Raw genomic sequence first — 19610 nt, forward strand, 5'->3', positions numbered from 1 at the left:
CACAAAATTTTATTGTTCCATTATTATTTATTATGCTTTCTTAAAACTGAAAGTAAAAATGTATTAAAACTGTCCGGTAGGGCAGTTGTATTAGGGTTTCACATTATAGGTTGTAGGAATTTATATTATAAACTACCTAAGAATTAAACGCGTTGGGTGCACTTTTTTGCAGATTCCGTCTTACATTAAATGTTTTCTAATCAATAAAAATTAAACCGATCACAAAAATATAAATAGAAAAAGATGGGATTGATTAGATGAGGCGCTGTAAGGGTAGCGTAAGTTTTAAAATCTATTTCAAAAATTCTACGCAATCACCGTTGCTTCCTTTCTGATAATTAATTCTGTGGCCTAGTGCAAGAAGTGCCAATGTCAGATTTTGGTAAAAATGAGTAAAAAATCTGTTTTGATATATTAACCATCAGAATTTTTCTTACAAGCAGTGCCGAAGTCAATTTCAAAGTAGTAACTGAGTTACTAAAACTTACTAGTGCCAATGTCAAAATTTAGCATCAATATTTCTCGCCCTCCAGGTAAACCAAAGAGGACGTACCCTCGTAATCCTTTTTTTGACATTGGCACTTCTTGCACCAAGCCACAGAATTAATTACAACGTTATAAAACATTTATAATTATTTATTATAAAAAAGTAACGCCATTAATTCTTCAAAGTTAAGAAAACTTCTTATCCAAAACTAATAAACTAGAAAAAATGTAATAAAATAAATTAATTCGTAAATGCATTATTATCTTATAAGTTGAAGTAGTGTACTCATATATGTGTAAGTAAGCCAAATTTATTTTGTGGTTACTTTGCAGTTGTTATTACTTAAAATAAACATCATAGTTGGGTAGGCTAGATAGGATATGCTATATTAATGAGTGATTAATAAATATTTGTTGTAAATGGTACCTACAATAGAAGAAATTTACTCACCATAAACATTACCGCAGACTGACGGCGTCCACGGGGAGCCACATCCTGGATGAACAGAGAACATGTGGTTGGCCAGCTGGGAGTAACTTCGCTTACAAAGTGCACACTGGCCTCCAGCTGTGATGGATAACTTTAAAATAAAAGATCATAGAATTCATTACTTAATAAATCATGTTAATAAAATTTTCAGCAAATTTGAGTGAGAACTAACCGAAGTTGAATTAGCTGATAAAGAATTCACTGCAATATCAGCAAGGGTTTGGGTGCTTTGCGAGCATAAGGGCCCGGCTTCCCCCCGAACATGCTCTCGTTCTCTGTAGCGGTCCAGACCGCTCACTGAAATTAAAAATAAATAAATAAATTAAAAAAATCTTATGGAAGCAGTTCACAGATGTTCTCTAAAGCCACGTTTGCACCAAACGCACTAGAGCAAAAGTAGGAACTACTATTAATCCCATTAATGCCGGCATTGGAACTAGCACGCAATCCCATTCTCTAAATTTGGAATATCCTATTAATGATTTTTAATTATTTGCATTAAGTTCACTAACCTGTAGCTCTATCCGCCAAATAACTACGAATATCCGAAGATGGACGCCTTCGAGAACATCCACCACTGTAGGACTGTCTTCGCTGTAATGCTATCATCATGGTTCCACGGCCACTAGAAACGTTAATATTCCCAGTATTGGTCAAAGTATTATTATCCACTGGCAAATCAACATCATACAGGCTTTGTGAAGGAATATTAGGCGGTGGAGATGTCATTCTCAAAATAGATGCACGTCCACCACTTCTTGCATTACTCGTATCCAGTTCCCCATTACCACTTGTTGATGTTACTGGTACTTCTGAATCTATACACGGATGTTCGATCATCCACATAGCCAGCTGATTTAGCGAGGATGAAGCAAAGTCACGGGGTTCAGTGTTGCCTGAAAAGTTAAATAAAAATTCTAGATGGCTATAATGTCATATAACTCTCTATTATTAGTAAATAAGAATGTTTACTAAAAATTATTAAACAAATATTAAAGGGATATACGAGTATATATATAAAAAATCTCTAGTGAAAACTCACTCGACTTAGTTTCACTGCAGTTTACGAGTATATAAGTAAATCACTTGAAACTTATAATTTTTACAACAAAAACTTTTGCGTAAACAATTTTTTATTGTGATAAAATTTGCCAAATAATTACGAACCGGGTTTACTCAGGGAAGTGTTCTAAATAAAGGTATAAAACTAATTGTACGCAATAAGTCTAAGAACAAAGAAATAACTGAATTGTGAAAACCAGCCTTTAGCCAGAGACGTGCTCCAAGATTCTCAAGTTGTATTCTATAATTATGGAGGTTTTCTTAACTTCATCTCCAATACATTTAAAATGCCAAACTTCTTACCTGTAGCTTGCATAGCTTTATGAATGTGATTCAAGGAGAAGCCCATATCTAGAAGTGGTCCAACTAGCATCATGTCCGCATGAAGTGGCGAAGATGGGGATGTTCCTCCGCCAACACCTCCCACACCTCCATTAACGTTACCCTGCACCGCTTGAGTTGGATTTAATAACTGTAGCAGTTGATCGCCTGGTCTTATGTGTTGTGCCAATGGTGGTGGAGGGTTGAAATCAAGATTCTCCGTGTAAGGGCGATGACGAGGAGGTATCATGGTTACCGTCGTTGTCCTACATAGGTTCCTGTGAGTAGATGTGTTTACTCCACCTCGCACTACACAATTACCACCGCTGTCCAGGCTACTGATTGTGAACGAAGCGACCGATGAAGATTGCTGTTGATTTTGGGGCTGCGGTGGTTGCTGCTGTTGTTGCTGCTGCTGATGTTGTAGCTGCAGATGTTGTAGAGGCTGACTCTGTTTCGACCAAATGGAGGCAGAGTGTGGTAAAACCTAAGCAATGTAGAAACTGGTTCACAAATCACTCAACATTATGAAACTTATGACTGCCCAAAGAGTCATCTATTCTGGCAATACTTGGTGCATTTAAATTTTACCAGAACGTAACTACAGTAACTATGTAAAGACATATACATGTAGTGTAGTAAAGGGATTTGATAAAGAAGAAGGCTTTTATTGGAAATAACTTCGCAAATCACGCTATATTCAACCTTCAAAATACAGCTCAACTCTTCCATTAGCACATAAACCAAAAACATGTCCGTAAACTTTAAAAAACAAAAACAGCGTATTACTTAAAACAAAAGAACATCTTTAATTGGTAAAACTTGATAACTGCCCAACTCAAGCGTGTTTCTCTCTCTAACATCCTTTGTTCCTCTCCGTCTTCTTCTGCTCTATATTATCTTTCTCTTTTCCCACATATATTCAGGACAAATGATCATTCAGAATATCCAAACCCATAATTTGGAAATAGGAAGAACAAATATCTAATTTATTTATATACCCAACACCATTTTGGTAGTCAAAACAACATAGGTGCCATGACAGCGACATTATTATTTTATGAGCTAGTGTTTACATACATACACACAAGCAGACCATATTTTAGTCTCAAAGGACCTCAAAACGTGAATTCCAGTTGAAAAATTGATATCGAAGATTTAATACGATCGTAATACTTTCTCTGATCTACTAGTAAGAGAATTAAAAGGCATATTAAATAGTCATACAATTATTTATTCTCTAACCTCGGCACTGTAATAGGTTGTATTGGTCAATGCGGGCACTTTCGGCGAACCACTGGTATAGTTAAATCTTCTAGCTCTGTCCAATGATTTCACCCTTGCCTCTAATTGTGGTAATCTGTGTTGATGTTCTGCCTTACTCTTTACGTAGTTACTATGTATCACTGTCATTACTCGTTCTAAATCATGCCGATTTTTTAACCAAGGCATATCCAAGTGTTGAATACTTCGTTCCACGAAACACCTATAATAAATTTAATACTTAACTCATTACTAGGTCAACGTAATTTGAATTTGAACGGCAAAGAAGAGGTTCTCTGCCAGCATTGTTAAGCTACTAATAGAACAAAATTATTTGTGAACAAAGGCATGACTTTTCCTCAAAACAATGACTCTTTCCGGTGATATTTCAATTTAAAAAAAAAAAAATCTACATATTTTTTCTCTAATTAGTAGCAAAAGAATGTAAAATAAACTAATAAGAATCACAAATTTATCTAACCTCAAGATATATCGTAGCATATCCTTCAATGATTCATCAAGTTCAAAAGGCTGCTCTTCTTTGTTTGATTCTTCAGTTAGCTGTCGTAAAAATGAAACAAAACAAACAATATAAGTTCCATGCTAAATAATTTCATGTAATAAGAAAAACCGACTACCATATTCATACAATACCTCATCTTTGTAAAGCGGTGAATTTTTACCACCAGCAGAATCAAGCAGAAGATCAGAATAGACAGAACTGGAGAAAAGTGTGGCTAAGGTTTTGATTGCAGCTAGTTGTACCATGGAAAGTTTCAGTGTGCGATCCTCACATTCTAATAATTTTCCAACCACGCCCCATCTGTAAGGCAAAAAGCGCTGGTTGAAACATCGTAAAAAGCCTCTTCGACTGCACTAACAACACCAAAAAAAAAATAATTACCTGAATCTTCTACGTTCTTCCAATTCTTCAGAAGTATGGGGAGTTAACTCTCCACTTCCCCTACGAGTAACCTCACCAATTATATTGGTTACCATTTGATTAGAGAGTGATTCTACCGATCTAGAACAACCACTTCCTGAAGATACAGTTTCTGAGTTGTTTACACTTGTACTGATACTATTCGAATCTTTACTATCATTAGAATCGGATTGAGAGAGTAGTTCTTCTTCGGCTGGTGTTAAATTAGTTTCTGGATACTCTAACTATACAAAATTAGAAAGTTATGGTTGATTTAGTTTTATTGCTTTCATAAAAACTGTCAATGACAGAATACGTAAGCTTCACCTAACTTACTTCAAAAGTAAAACCGCAAAGTCTTGCTATACAAAGCCACAATTCTGGTACAAGTCCTTTAAGACGTTCTGTAGCAAAGGAAACTTCTTCAATTGGTTCTATTGCGTTTATGGCACAATCACTGAAAGAACAAAGATATAACAATAAAAAAAAAAAAAACATTTGATTGCTTTAAATTAAATTACAAACTGATGAGCATTCTCAAGAGTGTCCCTCACTGTACTTATTATATTTTTTGTTTAAGTTTACATAAAAAAAAAAGGTAGTACAAAATCTTTCAAAAAACATATGGCCCTTCAAACGAGCGATTTTATTACTCGGAAACCTAGCTGGACAAGGACAGCATTTAGCCATATAAGGGGAAAGAAAGGGAGTGATTCCTTACGACAGGAAGTCCGGTCATCCACACAATATGTACGGATATTTATCGAGATGATTAGGCAATCCACTCTAGAATTAACTTCGTTGCAGCTCACAGCTAGGATTCAGAGAGATACATATCGCAACTAACACTGAGATAGTAGCTGGTTTTCCTAGATTATCATATCTCGGTTTAGCGCCCAACACCCATTCCTCCCTTCTTCATACACCCCTTTTCTTATGTTTTGGAGCCTTCTTAGAACCCCAAAGAAAAATATTTTTAATGTAATTACTTACTTAGATATGATTGTCAATTATTTAAGTTTGTTTATTGCTTTAACTAAAGCAAAAATGCTGCTCTTATTATTCTTTCATCCAGCATCAACAAGAATTTGTTTTGCATCCTGAATGAATGGCATAATAAATATATATATATTTAATCAACCACAACTTTCCCGAAAAGAAATTCTCGGAGTTCCAATGAAAAAAAAACCAATGAGTTCACAAAATTTGAGAAAACTGGAAAAAAAATCTGAAAAATGGCCCTTTATTGATCGATTTCGTCCAAAACGTTATCAGCGTTAATGTTAAAACCCCCTTTTTTTTTTTTTTTAATACAACAGGGAGACCACAAACATGTGTTTCTGGTGAAAACACTAGTTCTTTCTTTCTCAGAACAGTAAAAGTAAACAAATGATTTGATTTTACATAGGTGCTAAATTGATTTTTAAAAAAATATGTTTACCAAATAATATGTCGATCAGATTCATTTGAACATATTCTCACTTTAACATTGGTCATGCCTTGTTTCAATGACCCCAAGACAATACCTCTTCGACCAGTCTGCTTTTCAACACAGGGTCCTCCTACTCGTAAACCAGAATCAATTCCACCAATCACAGCTAAAGCCGGCCATACCTACGACAAATCATATTGATAGGGGACATGAAAAATTAAAACATGAAATCTAAGCTTTTTTCTTTAAGAAAATTTACCTCTTTACATAGTTGATCAATATTTATCTCGGATAATTTGTCATTATTAGAGAAATCATCGCTGTCTGGATTACATTTTTCACCATCGCCCACCTCAAACTCGTTGCTTAGTGGAGCTGCATTGAAATCTTATGGTTAAAAAACATATTAGAATAACTATATTCAATTCTTTTTGTTTTTTAAAGCGCGTCAATATTTGTGATTATTGGCGAGCTGAGCTTTTTTCAATGCACTGCCTGTCTCAGGACAGTGTTCTTTCATTACAGAGAAAAGTAAGAGAAAACCTAAGGGCCAGCATCTGGATTCGAATCCGGGATCTCCACTTGGTAATCCAGGATACGCTAATCAGCGAGCTAACCCTTCCCATCTATGATTTATTATTTATTTAAAATTCTAGTCTTAATTATTTAGATTGTAAATATTTAACTCACAGTCAGTACTTTCTTTGAGCGGTTCCATAGTTTCTTCTGTATAATCAAATTTACATTCCGGTAGAATATCCTTAGTTTGATTCAATCTCTCTAACAGACATTCATTGATCTGAAATACATGAAATTTGATTTTGTCTATCATGTATACAGGTAAATAAAACATGTTTTATGTATTCCTGAACGGTTTCAACCGGATCTGAAGTTGATAAATGTTTCATTAAGAGATTTTGACCTCCATAAACAATGTTTCCTGTCACTCACAAGATATTTATATAATGAGAAAACAAAGGTTAGGCGACACTAAAGAACCTTCTTCTAGCTGAGGTTTAACTTGCAACAAACAGGTGAAAGGGGATCGCAACTCGATCATCCTGACAACTGAGCGACCCAAAAAAAAATGTTTAGTTTAAAAAAAAAATGCAATTACCTGCGATTGCCATGCATCAATATTGTGCAATGTCCTTATTAACATAATATACGCCTCGGCTAACAGTACGGGTGTAGGTGCACATTGAGGATCGCCTGCTAACAGCTCCCTGGTGCCTCCACTCATCTGCATTTCAGTTATTCTAACCTAAACACAACACAGTCGTAAACTCACAAGACTCTCTTTTACCGCAATCATTTCACGCGTTCATAGCAATTTTTTTTTTTGAACTCTGAATTTTTTATTGAACTCTTTTATTCAAAAGTAAGGTCTTCCGGCCTTAGGCCTTACTTTATATTCTTAGGTAATAAGAGAATGTAGCAGAACAAAAATGTTGGAGTGATCGCGAAAACTGGGAAAAATTTCACTAAAATTGCATTTCTGATTATGAATTTTTGTAGAATGCTACACATAGGAAGCGGTTATTTATTTAAAAGAAACGTTTTTCATAATTTTGAGAAGTTTTAAACAGGATACGCTTAAACCACCAATATCCGGTATAAAGTCAATTACGAAAATTTTACACGATCATCTTCCTGTTACCAGCGATAAGTTTCATCGCTCTGTACTAAATCATAATCACAGAACTAAGAGGACATTACCTTTTCTCCAGGATTGGTGGAATAAAAAAGCACACAAGGATATAGCGGAGTAGAGGTATCCAAATCCTGGAATACTATAGTGGGTTCATCTCCATTTTTGCCCAAACTTAATGTCCTAGCATCAGAATCAAGTACAGCGGTAATCACATCTCCTTGAGTAAAAGATGGAAGACACAATCTTAATTCGCCTCCATGATAAAGATTGCCACTAAAAAGTAACACATATTGTTAAATGTCCAACCAATTGATTTCAGATATATAAATTACAAGATAACTGACTTACCTGTAAGCTCTGTAAAGCCACATATCCTTAGTAGTTCGATGACTATAATCCTGGATAGGCCATTTAGATATTCCTACACAAGTTCCTTCATTTCCCTTATGTTCTTTTGTTATAATAAACTTCCACTGATAACAACCTGTCGTAAAAAAAAGACATTTTCAAAAAGACGCCATTTTTCACTTTATTTAACAAAAAACAGTAAAATGAATAAAAAAAAAGTCAAAATGCAAACCTGAGGTTATAGCAACGTTTGCCAGACCGTATCCTCTACCACCTGGACCGTGCGTAAGAGTATCTCCTCCAGTACTTTGATCAACAGTACAACAAACAAGTTTCTCTGGATCAAATCCAATTTCCATTAAACATTCTTCATTCGATGTTTTACTATTACCATTCGGACCGGGTATTACTCCTCCGGTGTCACCTTGAATAAGTAATTGTTGTGAAAGGAGGACACATTCACTGTATCCAAGAAAGTAATTATCTTCTGAAACTATATAGTAGAGAATATATAAACACTATGTATTCGTAAAAAATAAATAAATTTTCCTCAATAAATAAATCACAAAAGAAAAAGAAAAAAAAGAAATCAGTCAAAAAAACTCGAGATTCTTCAAATGAATCAATTTTTGATCACCGGAGAAGTTTCAATCTTTTCCACAGAAATCTTTGGGTAGATATGAAAGGCAGAACTTGCCCAAACTCAGCGTAGCGTAAGAAAACGTTCTGCCCTAAAAATAATTCTGCTTCTTCCCAAGCCTCAGAACACTGTTCAACCCTAGCATGACGCCTGCAGACGAGCTATGATGGGATCGCTAACAACTAACTGGATTTAATTGTTCTAAAAGCTTCTATCTTCCTACATTACCATTACTTCAGTTCATTTACCTCGGTATTGTTAAATACAAACATGACCAGTATAGTTTAGGTTAGTGTTTTATTTTATTCAACTTTAAATAGTTTTAACTCTTATTCACTCAATCATTCCTCTTACAAAATATAAAATATGAAATTATTGAGCAGTTAATGAAACATCCCCAACAGTTTTCATCTGGCTACGCAGTTCGGAAGCTAAAGGGCGGTCATGACTTTAGCCAGCAACTCCACCAATCGGATTCAAACAATACTATCAGCAAAAAGAAACGAGGATTTGAACTTATGAACTTTCCATGGAGGTTTTTTCGCACTATTCGCCTGGTATAATCACAGGGACTTCAAGGTTGCTGGAAAATTGCTAGACCACTTCAGACTCTTTGGAGAAGCTGGTAAATTAGATGTAGTTGTTGAAATTAGAATTCAATTATTTTATAATTGTTTACTCAGAAGAGTAATTTAAAATTACTTCAGGGCCTACAGGTGTATAAACAACTACCAATGTTTGAAGGTAATCATTTCATTTTGAAGGAAGATATGATGTTTAATTAAAATAAAGAAACTTACATGACTGAGGACTGGTAAGTCTTTCCAACTGTTCATCCAGTTCCATCTCCTTAATATACGCTTGTCGTTCAGCCACAGCCTGCGGTATGGCCCAGATATTAGCTGACAACTGGCTGAATAATACTCGAACTACTTGTTGAATATGGTGCTGTGGAGCTGAGGCTGCAGCTTGAGTTGTCAATAAACTGGTCAGTAACTGTAATGGAAGTAATCGAGACCTGAAAAAAACAAAATTGTTTTTTGAAGGGAAGTGCTAACGTAATTTAGGAGTATGAATCATTCAATTCATCATATCCGGTACATCAAGTTGAAATAGAAAATCATCGACTTCACGTATGTCAATCATACGAGTTACAAGAAGATGTAATCCCTGTAGAGTGAATGTCTGAATTTTACTTTCTGTTCTATTAATTGGATAACTCAGAACTACTTATAAGTGGTACCAAGAGCCGTACAGTACATTGAAATGACCCTTAAGAGGAAATTCTGCCAACACTTTCCCTCTGGATGCCCTTTTAAGACTTTTGATGAGAAAACGTTTCAAGATAAAAGTTATAGATTTGTATGTAAATAGTACTCAAGTTAAGCCAAGCTGTTTTCGAAAAAACTATTTCAGTGAAGTGGCACTTCCGCTTTGATGATCGAAAATTTTATTGTCGGGTGCTGCAGTGGTTGGCACCTTAACTAAACATTCACTTTTTATTTTCTGCAAATTTTCGTTCTAAGTTGTACTGAACACACATTCAGATAGACAAACAGACCCAAAGAAAGATTTCTCTCTCTTTTTACCACCTCTCACACATAAAACTTTTCCAGCTCCAGGAAACTCAAAAAAATACATTTCTGGTTGAAAAATTTCCATAAAAAAAATTACCGAAAAAAATATTATTTACCTTACAGACTGCGTTAAAGCAAACGTTGTGTGCATATTAGACAGTGATAGTAGAGCGTGTGTCCATGCAGGATCACTGGCAACAGCTTCCCTCAACGCCGGTGACACACAGCAGGAAGTCAAGAGTAACAGCAGTTCGCCCAGCTGATTTTCAGCATCACCACAACTTTCACAACTCTCCCTGAAACTTAAATGATTAGGCTACAAGAAAGTATATGATAAGTATAAACAAAACTTTTGTCACAAATAAAAATAGGTAGAAGAAAATACAGAACAGCTTATTATTTTAGATTTTGGAATTTAATATCATTTATTTGTATTATAATTATTTATTTATATCGCCCTTGGTACATTGCCACAATTAATTAAAAACAAAATTATTTGATTCTGCCTTGTTTTAGAGCTTTAGGGAAAGAAATGAGGCTACAAATTCTTAAAAAATTAATATCTTCTTCTGTAGAAAATAATGTGAAGGCACAAATGTTTTAGAAAATAAAACGTCTATTAAATGTATAGTTTAGGAGCTCTGCAAGTAATTTAGGTAAGGATATCAGGTTCTGAACTTAAAAAAGAATTAAGGGAATCATGGAATGAAAAATACTATCTAAGTAGTTTTCATGTTACGATGAAATTAATAACAAAAACTAGCGTAGCTAACAGCTAGCAGAAAGCCTGCTATCGTTATTCTTGAACGGATTCCAAGATGATTTCTGAAAAGGTTTTGAAACCTCTGTTAAACAGCAATAAGATTATCCCCATCCCTTCGCGAGATACATGAATCTCAGAAGAGCAAATAAATCTAATAAACTCATGGGTACCTGCCAGCAGAACTCAATCAGTAACATGATTTATTTGAGTATGCCCATCAAACATAGAGATATACAAGTATTTATTTAGATACATTTAGGTATAGGTAGATATTTAGTTATAGGTTAGAGGTATTTTTAGTTTTTCAAACAATAACTGGAACGTACACAATGATGGCTATGTATACTGAGCAGAAAAAACTCAATAAAATATTAACATAATTCCCTTTTTTAATTTCTTAAAAAACTTGATTTTAAAGGCTATATCTGAAGTAAATAAGATATTGCGTTCTCTTTTCTACCGGAGAGTAATTAATCAAAAGCAAATAAATAAGTACACATAAATACTCACAGATCATATTCAGTTTCATCCTTTAAAGTCCCAATCAATTTTATAATATTCTGTAGATACGTTAACAGAACTGATACCACAGTCACGATTACATCCTGTTCTAATTGAACACCATATAAGGCTGTACTAATGGCTATTATATGTAGCAGATTGGTAGCTGGTTTTGCTAAACAAATATTGTTTGGTATAAAAGTTTGTTCCACAGCTGAAGTGCCACCGGTAGAGATTTCGACCAAGGTTGGTAGAAGTCCACTTCTGACGATATGTGTAAGATCGGACGCAGAATATCTTACGCTTAATATGTACAGCGTTAAAGACTGAAGTTTTTCCGTTTTTACTGAAATTATAGAAATTGATTCGTTAAAATTTTTGTTTTATTTCTTTAATTTTTATGAAGATAAATAATATAATATATTTATTGGGAAAAAAGAGAAATGAGTTTTCCTAGTTTGTAACTATCTCTTACAATGTATTTTAGGATCCACTGAGTCTAAATTAAAATTCTTCTTCTTACGAGTAAGAGAAAGTAATCTTATTATAAATGATTGTACAACTTGATAAAATAAGAGTACTAACTCTGATCGCCATTATGGAATCTCCATTTCAAGGAATTCACAAGAATTGTGTAAACAGAATGTAATGTCGAGGTAACTTCAGCTTTTGTCAATAGATTAGCCGCTCTTATATTATCCAGATAGTCATGCAACTGTACTGTTGGTAATTCAGCGCACAAACCAAAACAACCACTCAAAAGATGTTCATGAACCTGTGGAAATATAGTAAAATTTAAAAAACAAAAACTAAGATACAGACCTCAAGAAAACTTTGAAACAACCAATTCAACTTCTAATTTTTTTAACAATGGCCTAATGCATGAGTCAAGCATTTGTCCTTTCAAAACACTTGAGAGAAAAGGCTATTGATGACACTTGAACCACAAAACGTTCATTGAATTACTTTAAGCCGACGATTGAGATCGTCTGGGTAGTTTTGCGAAAAAAAGACTGAATACATCGACGGATTTCTGGTCGGGAGGGCTGTAACGATTACGAGTAAAATGTACGGAGGACCTTAACGTTGTATTATCGTAGTATCGTAGTTCTTTTCAACAAATTTAAAGACTCGACTTTTTAAGGGTTTCAGTATAATAAAAGAAAAAATAACTTACGCAATTAAGAAGAGTTGTAGTACTACTACCATCTTCGGTATTAGATTTAGAAACTTCAGTCGCGGAATCTTCAGGTAACTGAGACGTACTCAACAATTCTAAGATCTGATGTAATGCTGTCAAGCGTATCTGAAATCAATAAATAATTTTTGGAAAATCAATTAAAGTTTAGAAAGGAGTAAGAAACTATAAGGTAAACATAGCTCTCAAGGATTAAGACTTCTAGAACGCCAGAACTGAGATTGCCAGGTTTATAAGAGATTGTCTTATGGGGATTATTGCAGCTAAAAAGATATGTTTGCATCAATCTGTGTAGAAATAGGTCGCAAATGATGTCACAATTAGGATTGGGGCATCATAAACTAGTAGGATATCTAAAGGATTTCGCCAACCAAGGTTGTGGTATCTCCTCCAGACACTTACGAGAGATGAAGGAGTATCATCAGTAGAACGCAATAGGAACTTCAGTGAAGGTTTAGAAATCTGGATACCTTCACAAATTGTTAAGGTTGTCTCTGAAATCTAGCTCCAGTAAACAGTAGGACATATATGATTCGCAAAAATGTTTTACTTAAAACTGTCGGATTCCTGAGCAGCATATCATTAGACGACAAGTCTTGAATCTAGTGAATCGAGAGTGACCTACTTAGCAAACTCTGTTCCGTACAGCAGTACTTTCCAACATAATTTAATAGATTCCATCATTAAATATTAGCTAAAGAAACTCTTTCTATTTTTTAAGACAAAGTTCAAATCGAACGTCTAATTATTATCTTAAAGCACGAACTACAGTAACAAATTGGACAAAATACAAAAATAAGTTTTTCTAGTTGAGAGTCACCTGAACCTACTAGTTCTCCATTAATGGCTCAACTCTTCATAAAATTACACTCAAAGATCGAAATAAAATCATCTAGGGTGGACAAAGTACAACGACGTTTTATGTCACTCGAAAACTGTGCAGGAAAAATGTTAAACTTCCAAGCAAGTTTAGGTGTGAACAGTGGTTTTTAATGGCCCTCTTGAAAAAGCCTAAGTTCCCGCAAGATGCTGTGGCGTATTTCAGTAGATACTTTAGTTAAAATCTATTACACTGTTTGAAAGGAAATTGTAAGAAATAAACAGACAAAAGAAAGAGAGGAATAACAGTCCACTGGAAGTAAGACTGTCCTATTATGAAATTGTCTAGAGAATCGCAAAGAGTTTCAAATCTTTTTGACGATTTTCATAAGAACTTGGGCAAACTTATATCATGAAGGTGCCTACCTTCTATTGTTATTTAGTCAAAAGAGCAAACAGTAAGGTTCTTAGGAAAGCATGTGACGTCTTAGTTCACACCAGATTTATTACTTCAACATTGGATCCCAAATGTTGGTAAAATTAAACGATAAATAAAATTGAAAACAGAATTGAGTGACTACTTCTAAAATACCTCAGCTCTTTTCTGTTGGGTGCTCATCGCAGTTTTGATAACTGCCAAATCTGTGAGTAAACTGTCCAGTCTTAGAGGTTCTACGTTTTGTTTTTCAGGTGAATTGGGTGACGAACGTACAGTAGTTCCTTTTTCATTTTCATTTGGTACTTGATTTCCAACAACGAAATCTAATAATAAAGTACACAAACCATGTAGTCTACATTCCGTTGTAAAACCGCTGTATCTTTCACCATTTAATCTGGAATAACCAATTTTAATGTTTTAAATTAAGAAAGATTAGTACTTTATTTTGTTAAAAACTGATAATCACTTGGGTAATGTTGGGTTGAAATCGATGTTAGAATGCGGACAATTTCGTTCATTATCATCAGCCCAATACTGTGAGTCTGGTCCACGTACTTCGGTAAGCAGAAAAGCACATCGCGTTTCAATTTCCATTATCTTTGCTTCATATTCTGCATTTTTCCAATCTGAATTAGAAAAAACAAGAGTAATTACAATTAATTATCAATTACTACAGAACTTAGTGATAATATGTGACAGCTCTTCTTCATGGTTTTCTATGTTTTACAATTTTTTTTAATAATTTTTTTGTTTGTTTGTTGCAGTTAAAGAAAGATACGTGTTTTTACACCAGTTAATTTTTAAGACCTAATGTTTACATTACATTCTAACTTACGAATCTTAAGAATCGAAAAATATCTACTATTACCACCAATTTCAATTTAAAACGATAATTGTACTTTTTTTTGGTCTTATGTACTATGAACTACCTATTTAAAAAAAAAAAAATCTAGTATTTACTTGCCTTTCAAAGATACACCCGGATCTAAGTCATCCTCTTCAAGGCTGTTTGTCGAGTACAGTATACAACCAAGACGAAGTGCACATCTGAATAATTCCTGTACAGCTGAATCATTCCAATTAAGTCTGCAATTTTATAATTAGTCAAGTTTACAACAATTAAATTAGGAATATTTGCGTAGAAATAAATAAAAAAAAAAAGAAGTATTTCTTAAGACTAAAAAAATTACTTTAAATATGGATTTACTGCGGTATGTTTAATCAACACCAACAGGAATAATCTCATTAAGAGAATTAGACTTTTATTTTCGCAAAGACCAGAGAGATCATTAATGGCAGCAGTTTCCATGAGGTAAGTTAACAGGAAATCTTCGTTACTGTCATTTAGAGCTGTAGACTGCTGCAAATCTAAGGAACAAACAATATCAATAACGAATTATTTTAAGTGGTTACAGAATTATTACTTAAAATACTTCATTTATCTGTAATATTTTCCAAGGAGAATTTGATTAAGCTTTCAGAAGAATTTGTCATTTCAGTGCAATGCATAGTCCTGCTGTGTTCTACGTATTAAAGGAGAGAGAAATGTGGTGCTCAAGTTCGGAGGGTGAGAAAATTCGAACAATGGAGCACCGCATTATTGAATTGAATTACCCTTGTCTGAAAATGCCTACTACGATTTAATTTAAACTTTCTATATGAATCAATAGCTTTTATGAGTATTTTGGAGCGGGGAGGAGAATTAGCTTTAGAGCATTCTGAGTTATAAGATAAAATGCATCAGTTAGCACCTCGAGAATCGTAGTCAGAGAAAATCGAGGTGGTAGTTCACCATTTTTCATTACGGCTATACATATAAACTGTGAATTTTGTCCACTTTTTAAGAACCCTAGAAAGTAGGACTAAGTTTAAAGATTACCTTTTCCAACATCCCTCTTTGAAGAATTCGTTTTAGAACCAGCTGAAAGGAAATGTTTCCCTTCTAGATTCATCACTTCATAGTATTTATCAAACAACTGACTGCAGTCAACGTAGTCTTCCTTCTTATACAATGAGATCAATGTTTCTAAACTGTGTCCTATAAAATTAAAATTATTCTTAACTTATAAAAATTTAATGTTAAATAACAAATTAATGCTAATGTTAATGATATTTTCCACCTACTTATTTCTTTATCACTTCTAGGATCAGCATCTCCAGACGATGTTCGATCTAATCCAAAAGAAAATATACCAGAACGTAAAGTTGCAGAAACTTCAGTTTCTTCTACGGTAAGTTCGGGCCCACATAGCATACAACCAAAACATCTTCCTATCAGTAAACTGCAAGCACGTTCTAAGTCTACCGACCATAGCCATGAATTTTGTGGTATTGGTGACTGGGCTGTTGGTGTATTTACCTCTGAAATCAGGAAATGATTTTAGGGACGAAAAAGGAAAAATGAAGAAGGGGAGAAAATACAATATTGGAAAAGAGAAACTAATTACCTGATTGTTCCGCTTCAAGTGGTAAAATTCTGTTAAGGCGATCAAGATAGGACATAGCGTTAATAAGACCAGATAGAAGCGGTTGGGCAAATTGTGCTGGAAACAGTAGCAAACTATGCACAAGATTCGACATCAAGAATCCTCCAACCGAATAGTAAACAATATCTGGAAAACAAAAAAACAAAAAAATGATAATAGTAAGAAGAATGTGTTGAGCATTCAAGATGTTGAAGAAATCTTAAAAAGGATTTGTAAGTTTTGATTTCAATCGCTGGAGCATTGATTTTGTAGATAGACTGAAGAGGATGACTTAAATAAATTCTGTCAGAGACAAGATACACATATTAGAGGTGTCAGCGCGTGAACGTTGACACCCCAAAGCGTAGCGTTAATCGGGGCGCTATGCGCCAGCGGATAAAACCGGAAGTGACGAAGCGGGTCACAATAATCGTGAATAGGTCACACCTGAATACCTGCAAATATATATATAGAGTAGAGCAGAGGTAGGAATGAGTAACACTTACCCTTGCGGCCGGATGTGAAGCTCCTGAAGCGCAGTGCTAGAAGTATAAGGGCGAATGCCAGGACAGCGGATATGGTAGAGGTATAAGCGTCTCTAAGGAAAGCGGAAATAGTACATGTATATGCGTCTAGAAGGAAAGCGGAAATAGTAACTGTATATACTTGTCTGAGGGTTAAGCGTAGCGTGGAGGAAGAGGGAAATCTCAGGAAAGGCGTAAGGAGAGGACGAACCTTGCACCGGAAGCGGGTCCACGGAGTGGCCCGCGAAGCGTAGAATTATTGGGGTGATGTCCCTGGATGTCAATCGAGTGCTGGTACGTGTATACCTCCAAGGCGGAAGCGAAGCGTAGCAGCGTAGAGAAGCGGTAAGAAGCACAGTAAAACCAGCAGGCTCAAAGGCACATACAGCAGACCAAGCACCGTACAGGACGCTGGTCAGTAGCGGACTCCTCAATAGATAAGGAGGTGACCCTATGGTCTAAGAGAAGGTAGAGGGGGTAGTTGGGCAGCGTGAGAATGGCATAGAATAACATCGAAAATAAGTTAAAATATATACAAAGCTGAAAGTCCAACCAGCGGAGGCGAACGTCAGTACGCGCGCGGGCGATGGGCCGACCAGCGCGAAGTCATAGCCAGCCGAACTGGCCGAACGTCTCCGATCGCGACCGAACATCCCGCCCACCCTGAAGGCTTGCTTCAGTAAAGATTGCCTGAGGAGGGAGCAGAGCTAGGTTTGATGGCTGGCCATGGAAGCGGTGGGCAGCAGTACGTAGCCGTTTCGACCGCTGCTGAAGCGGGCGCTGATTCCCGAAGGCCTGCGTGATCTGTTCACAGACTTGGGACTTGGGAAGGCGGTTAGGATGGACCGTGGTGGGGGCTCGCTGGGGAACAGCAGGTAGCGGAGGCAACCAGTGAGGTCCTGGAGTCTCGAGTTCAGGATCTGCAGCGTTGGCCGAGAGGGTGCATAGCAGTAGGGAGTTCTGGGTAGCCTCGACTCTGGGCGCAACGTTTAGAAATCTCTTACCTAAGAAGCGGAGATCACTGCTGCAGCGCGAGAGGTGAGGACTGGGGGTCTGATTGGCAGCCTCTCTCTGATCGCCCACAGTGAGGACTCGCGGGGGGTATACCCGCCCGCCATTCATAGCGGCAGGGAGGTTGCGCCTCACGGTGAGCGGAAGGTGCGGATGAGTGAGGGGATTGTCCAACTCGCGCAGTGAGGGAGGTGCACCAACCAAATTAGTTTGGGTAGCGGAGTGCCCCGTGAAGGGTAGCCCACACTGAGCAACACAGTGCGAAGAGGCCGCGCTAACAGCGGATGCGAACAGCGGGGAGATATTCCCGCACTGCCCAGTCGTGGTGGCGAAACTGTTGAAGGCTACCAGAGGCCCCTTGGGTAGTGGGGTACCGCACAATCGCACGATAGCCCTGGCGAAGGGGCAGGTGAAGTTGACACCGGCCACCCTGCAGGCTGCAACCGCAAAAATACGCGTTGACGGGAGGACACCCATAGAGGGCGTGTTGAGGCGAAGCGTAGCAGCGGCGCAGCATAGGCTGCAGTTGCTTAGGCAGTGCCAGCAACCCCTGCGCCCATCCGGGATGTCGTAGTGGCCACGGTAGAAGGCATGAGGGGCTAAGGCGCCAGCAGGAAGAAGACGATGAAGCATAGCATCGAGGATGAGACGGGGGCGATACTGATGCTGACGCTTTCTTAAAGAATAGCGAACCACGTAGAGCAGGGGTGATGCAGTAAGAGATCCACCAACGCACAGCAGATCCCTGGAGCAAGGGGATAGGCACATAGCCTCACTGTGATGCTGTGGAAGAGGGGCACACTCAGCTAAGCTGAAGTGCAATGGAGGTGATAAGGGAGGTGATAAGGGTGCCTCATCAGAGGCACGGTGTAAGTGTGAGTGCGTGGGCGAAGCACCTTCAGCCCCAGTGATGTGAGTAGAAGGAGAAGCCCTCTCAGCCCCAGGGAGATGAGTCGGAGGCGAAGTGGGGTGCGGCTTCTCAACACCGGGGGGCGCAGGTGAGCTCGAAGAAGATGAAAGAGAAGCGAGAAGGGGTTTAGGGACTGTATTGTCTTCCCAAAACAGTTGCACTAAGCAACTAAGTGCATTCTCCTCTTCTTCCGGTTCAAGTACAGCAGTCCGGGGGTAGGGCGAAGCTGCGCAATGACCGCGCGGAGTGCAGAGGCTGGCAGCAAGGATATCTTCGGCCTTATCAGAGACCCTGAGAAGAAGTGAAGGCTGCGAGTGCGCTGGAGGCGGTGATGCAGCAACAAAAGGCGCGGGGAGGGCGGCCGAGGCTGTACTGGCCGACAGAAGAGCGCGAGAACTCGTTGAAGGCGGAGGAGTTGCGAGGAGTTGTCGCAACCGAGTAGCGGAAGTGCGTGATGATGCGATGCTGGGGGGAGCGGCCACAGCTGTTGCAAAGGTGTGACGAATTTCCCTCCGAAGGTTCTTCACTTGACAGATCTCGTTTATTAACTGAACCTCCGAGAGGCCCGCCGGGAGCGGGTCTGCGGCTAGATACGAGTCCGCGCAAAGCAGGAAGGAGTCAAAATCGCTCTGGACCAGGGTGCTGAGTGAGGAGATTAGCGAGGCAGTTGTAACGGGGTCCTTTCCGCAGTGCAGAAAGGCCTCAAGATGGCGATTAAGTTTCCTCTTAATGTCGCTAATCACGCGGGTGAAAGCAGCGAGTGATAAATCACCTTCTTGTTCGCT

At 37.5% G+C, this 19610-nt stretch overlaps 1 protein-coding gene across 3 annotated transcripts in view; it reads right to left on the reverse strand.

Moving 5' to 3' along the window:
* The window catches only part of LOC141451737 (probable E3 ubiquitin-protein ligase HERC1), a 58042-nt gene that overhangs the window by 22542 nt on the left and 15890 nt on the right, over nt 1–19610 (reverse strand). For all 3 annotated transcript variants that reach the window (XM_074123331.1, XM_074123329.1, XM_074123328.1), the window contains exons 17-44: nt 16363–16527; nt 16040–16276; nt 15795–15953; nt 15106–15283; nt 14880–15001; nt 14382–14541; nt 14069–14309; nt 12637–12765; nt 12045–12234; nt 11469–11805; nt 10312–10497; nt 9419–9636; nt 8211–8471; nt 7979–8114; nt 7696–7903; nt 7094–7240; nt 6667–6775; nt 6236–6351; nt 5986–6158; nt 4881–5001; nt 4527–4789; nt 4277–4445; nt 4104–4183; nt 3605–3845; nt 2342–2846; nt 1489–1872; nt 1149–1273; nt 938–1067 (exon numbers count right to left, since the gene is read on the reverse strand). In XM_074123331.1, coding sequence (XP_073979432.1) covers nt 938–1067; nt 1149–1273; nt 1489–1872; nt 2342–2846; nt 3605–3845; nt 4104–4183; nt 4277–4445; nt 4527–4789; nt 4881–5001; nt 5986–6158; nt 6236–6351; nt 6667–6775; nt 7094–7240; nt 7696–7903; nt 7979–8114; nt 8211–8471; nt 9419–9636; nt 10312–10497; nt 11469–11805; nt 12045–12234; nt 12637–12765; nt 14069–14309; nt 14382–14541; nt 14880–15001; nt 15106–15283; nt 15795–15953; nt 16040–16276; nt 16363–16527 — 5490 coding nt within the window. The remainder of the gene's footprint in view (nt 1–937; nt 1068–1148; nt 1274–1488; nt 1873–2341; nt 2847–3604; nt 3846–4103; nt 4184–4276; nt 4446–4526; nt 4790–4880; nt 5002–5985; nt 6159–6235; nt 6352–6666; nt 6776–7093; nt 7241–7695; nt 7904–7978; nt 8115–8210; nt 8472–9418; nt 9637–10311; nt 10498–11468; nt 11806–12044; nt 12235–12636; nt 12766–14068; nt 14310–14381; nt 14542–14879; nt 15002–15105; nt 15284–15794; nt 15954–16039; nt 16277–16362; nt 16528–19610) is intronic.

Source organism: Rhodnius prolixus, unplaced genomic scaffold (assembly GCF_049639745.1).
Source record: "Rhodnius prolixus isolate KJV_2025 unplaced genomic scaffold, Rpr scaffold_14, whole genome shotgun sequence".
In the NCBI taxonomy this organism is placed as follows: domain Eukaryota; kingdom Metazoa; phylum Arthropoda; class Insecta; order Hemiptera; family Reduviidae; genus Rhodnius; species Rhodnius prolixus.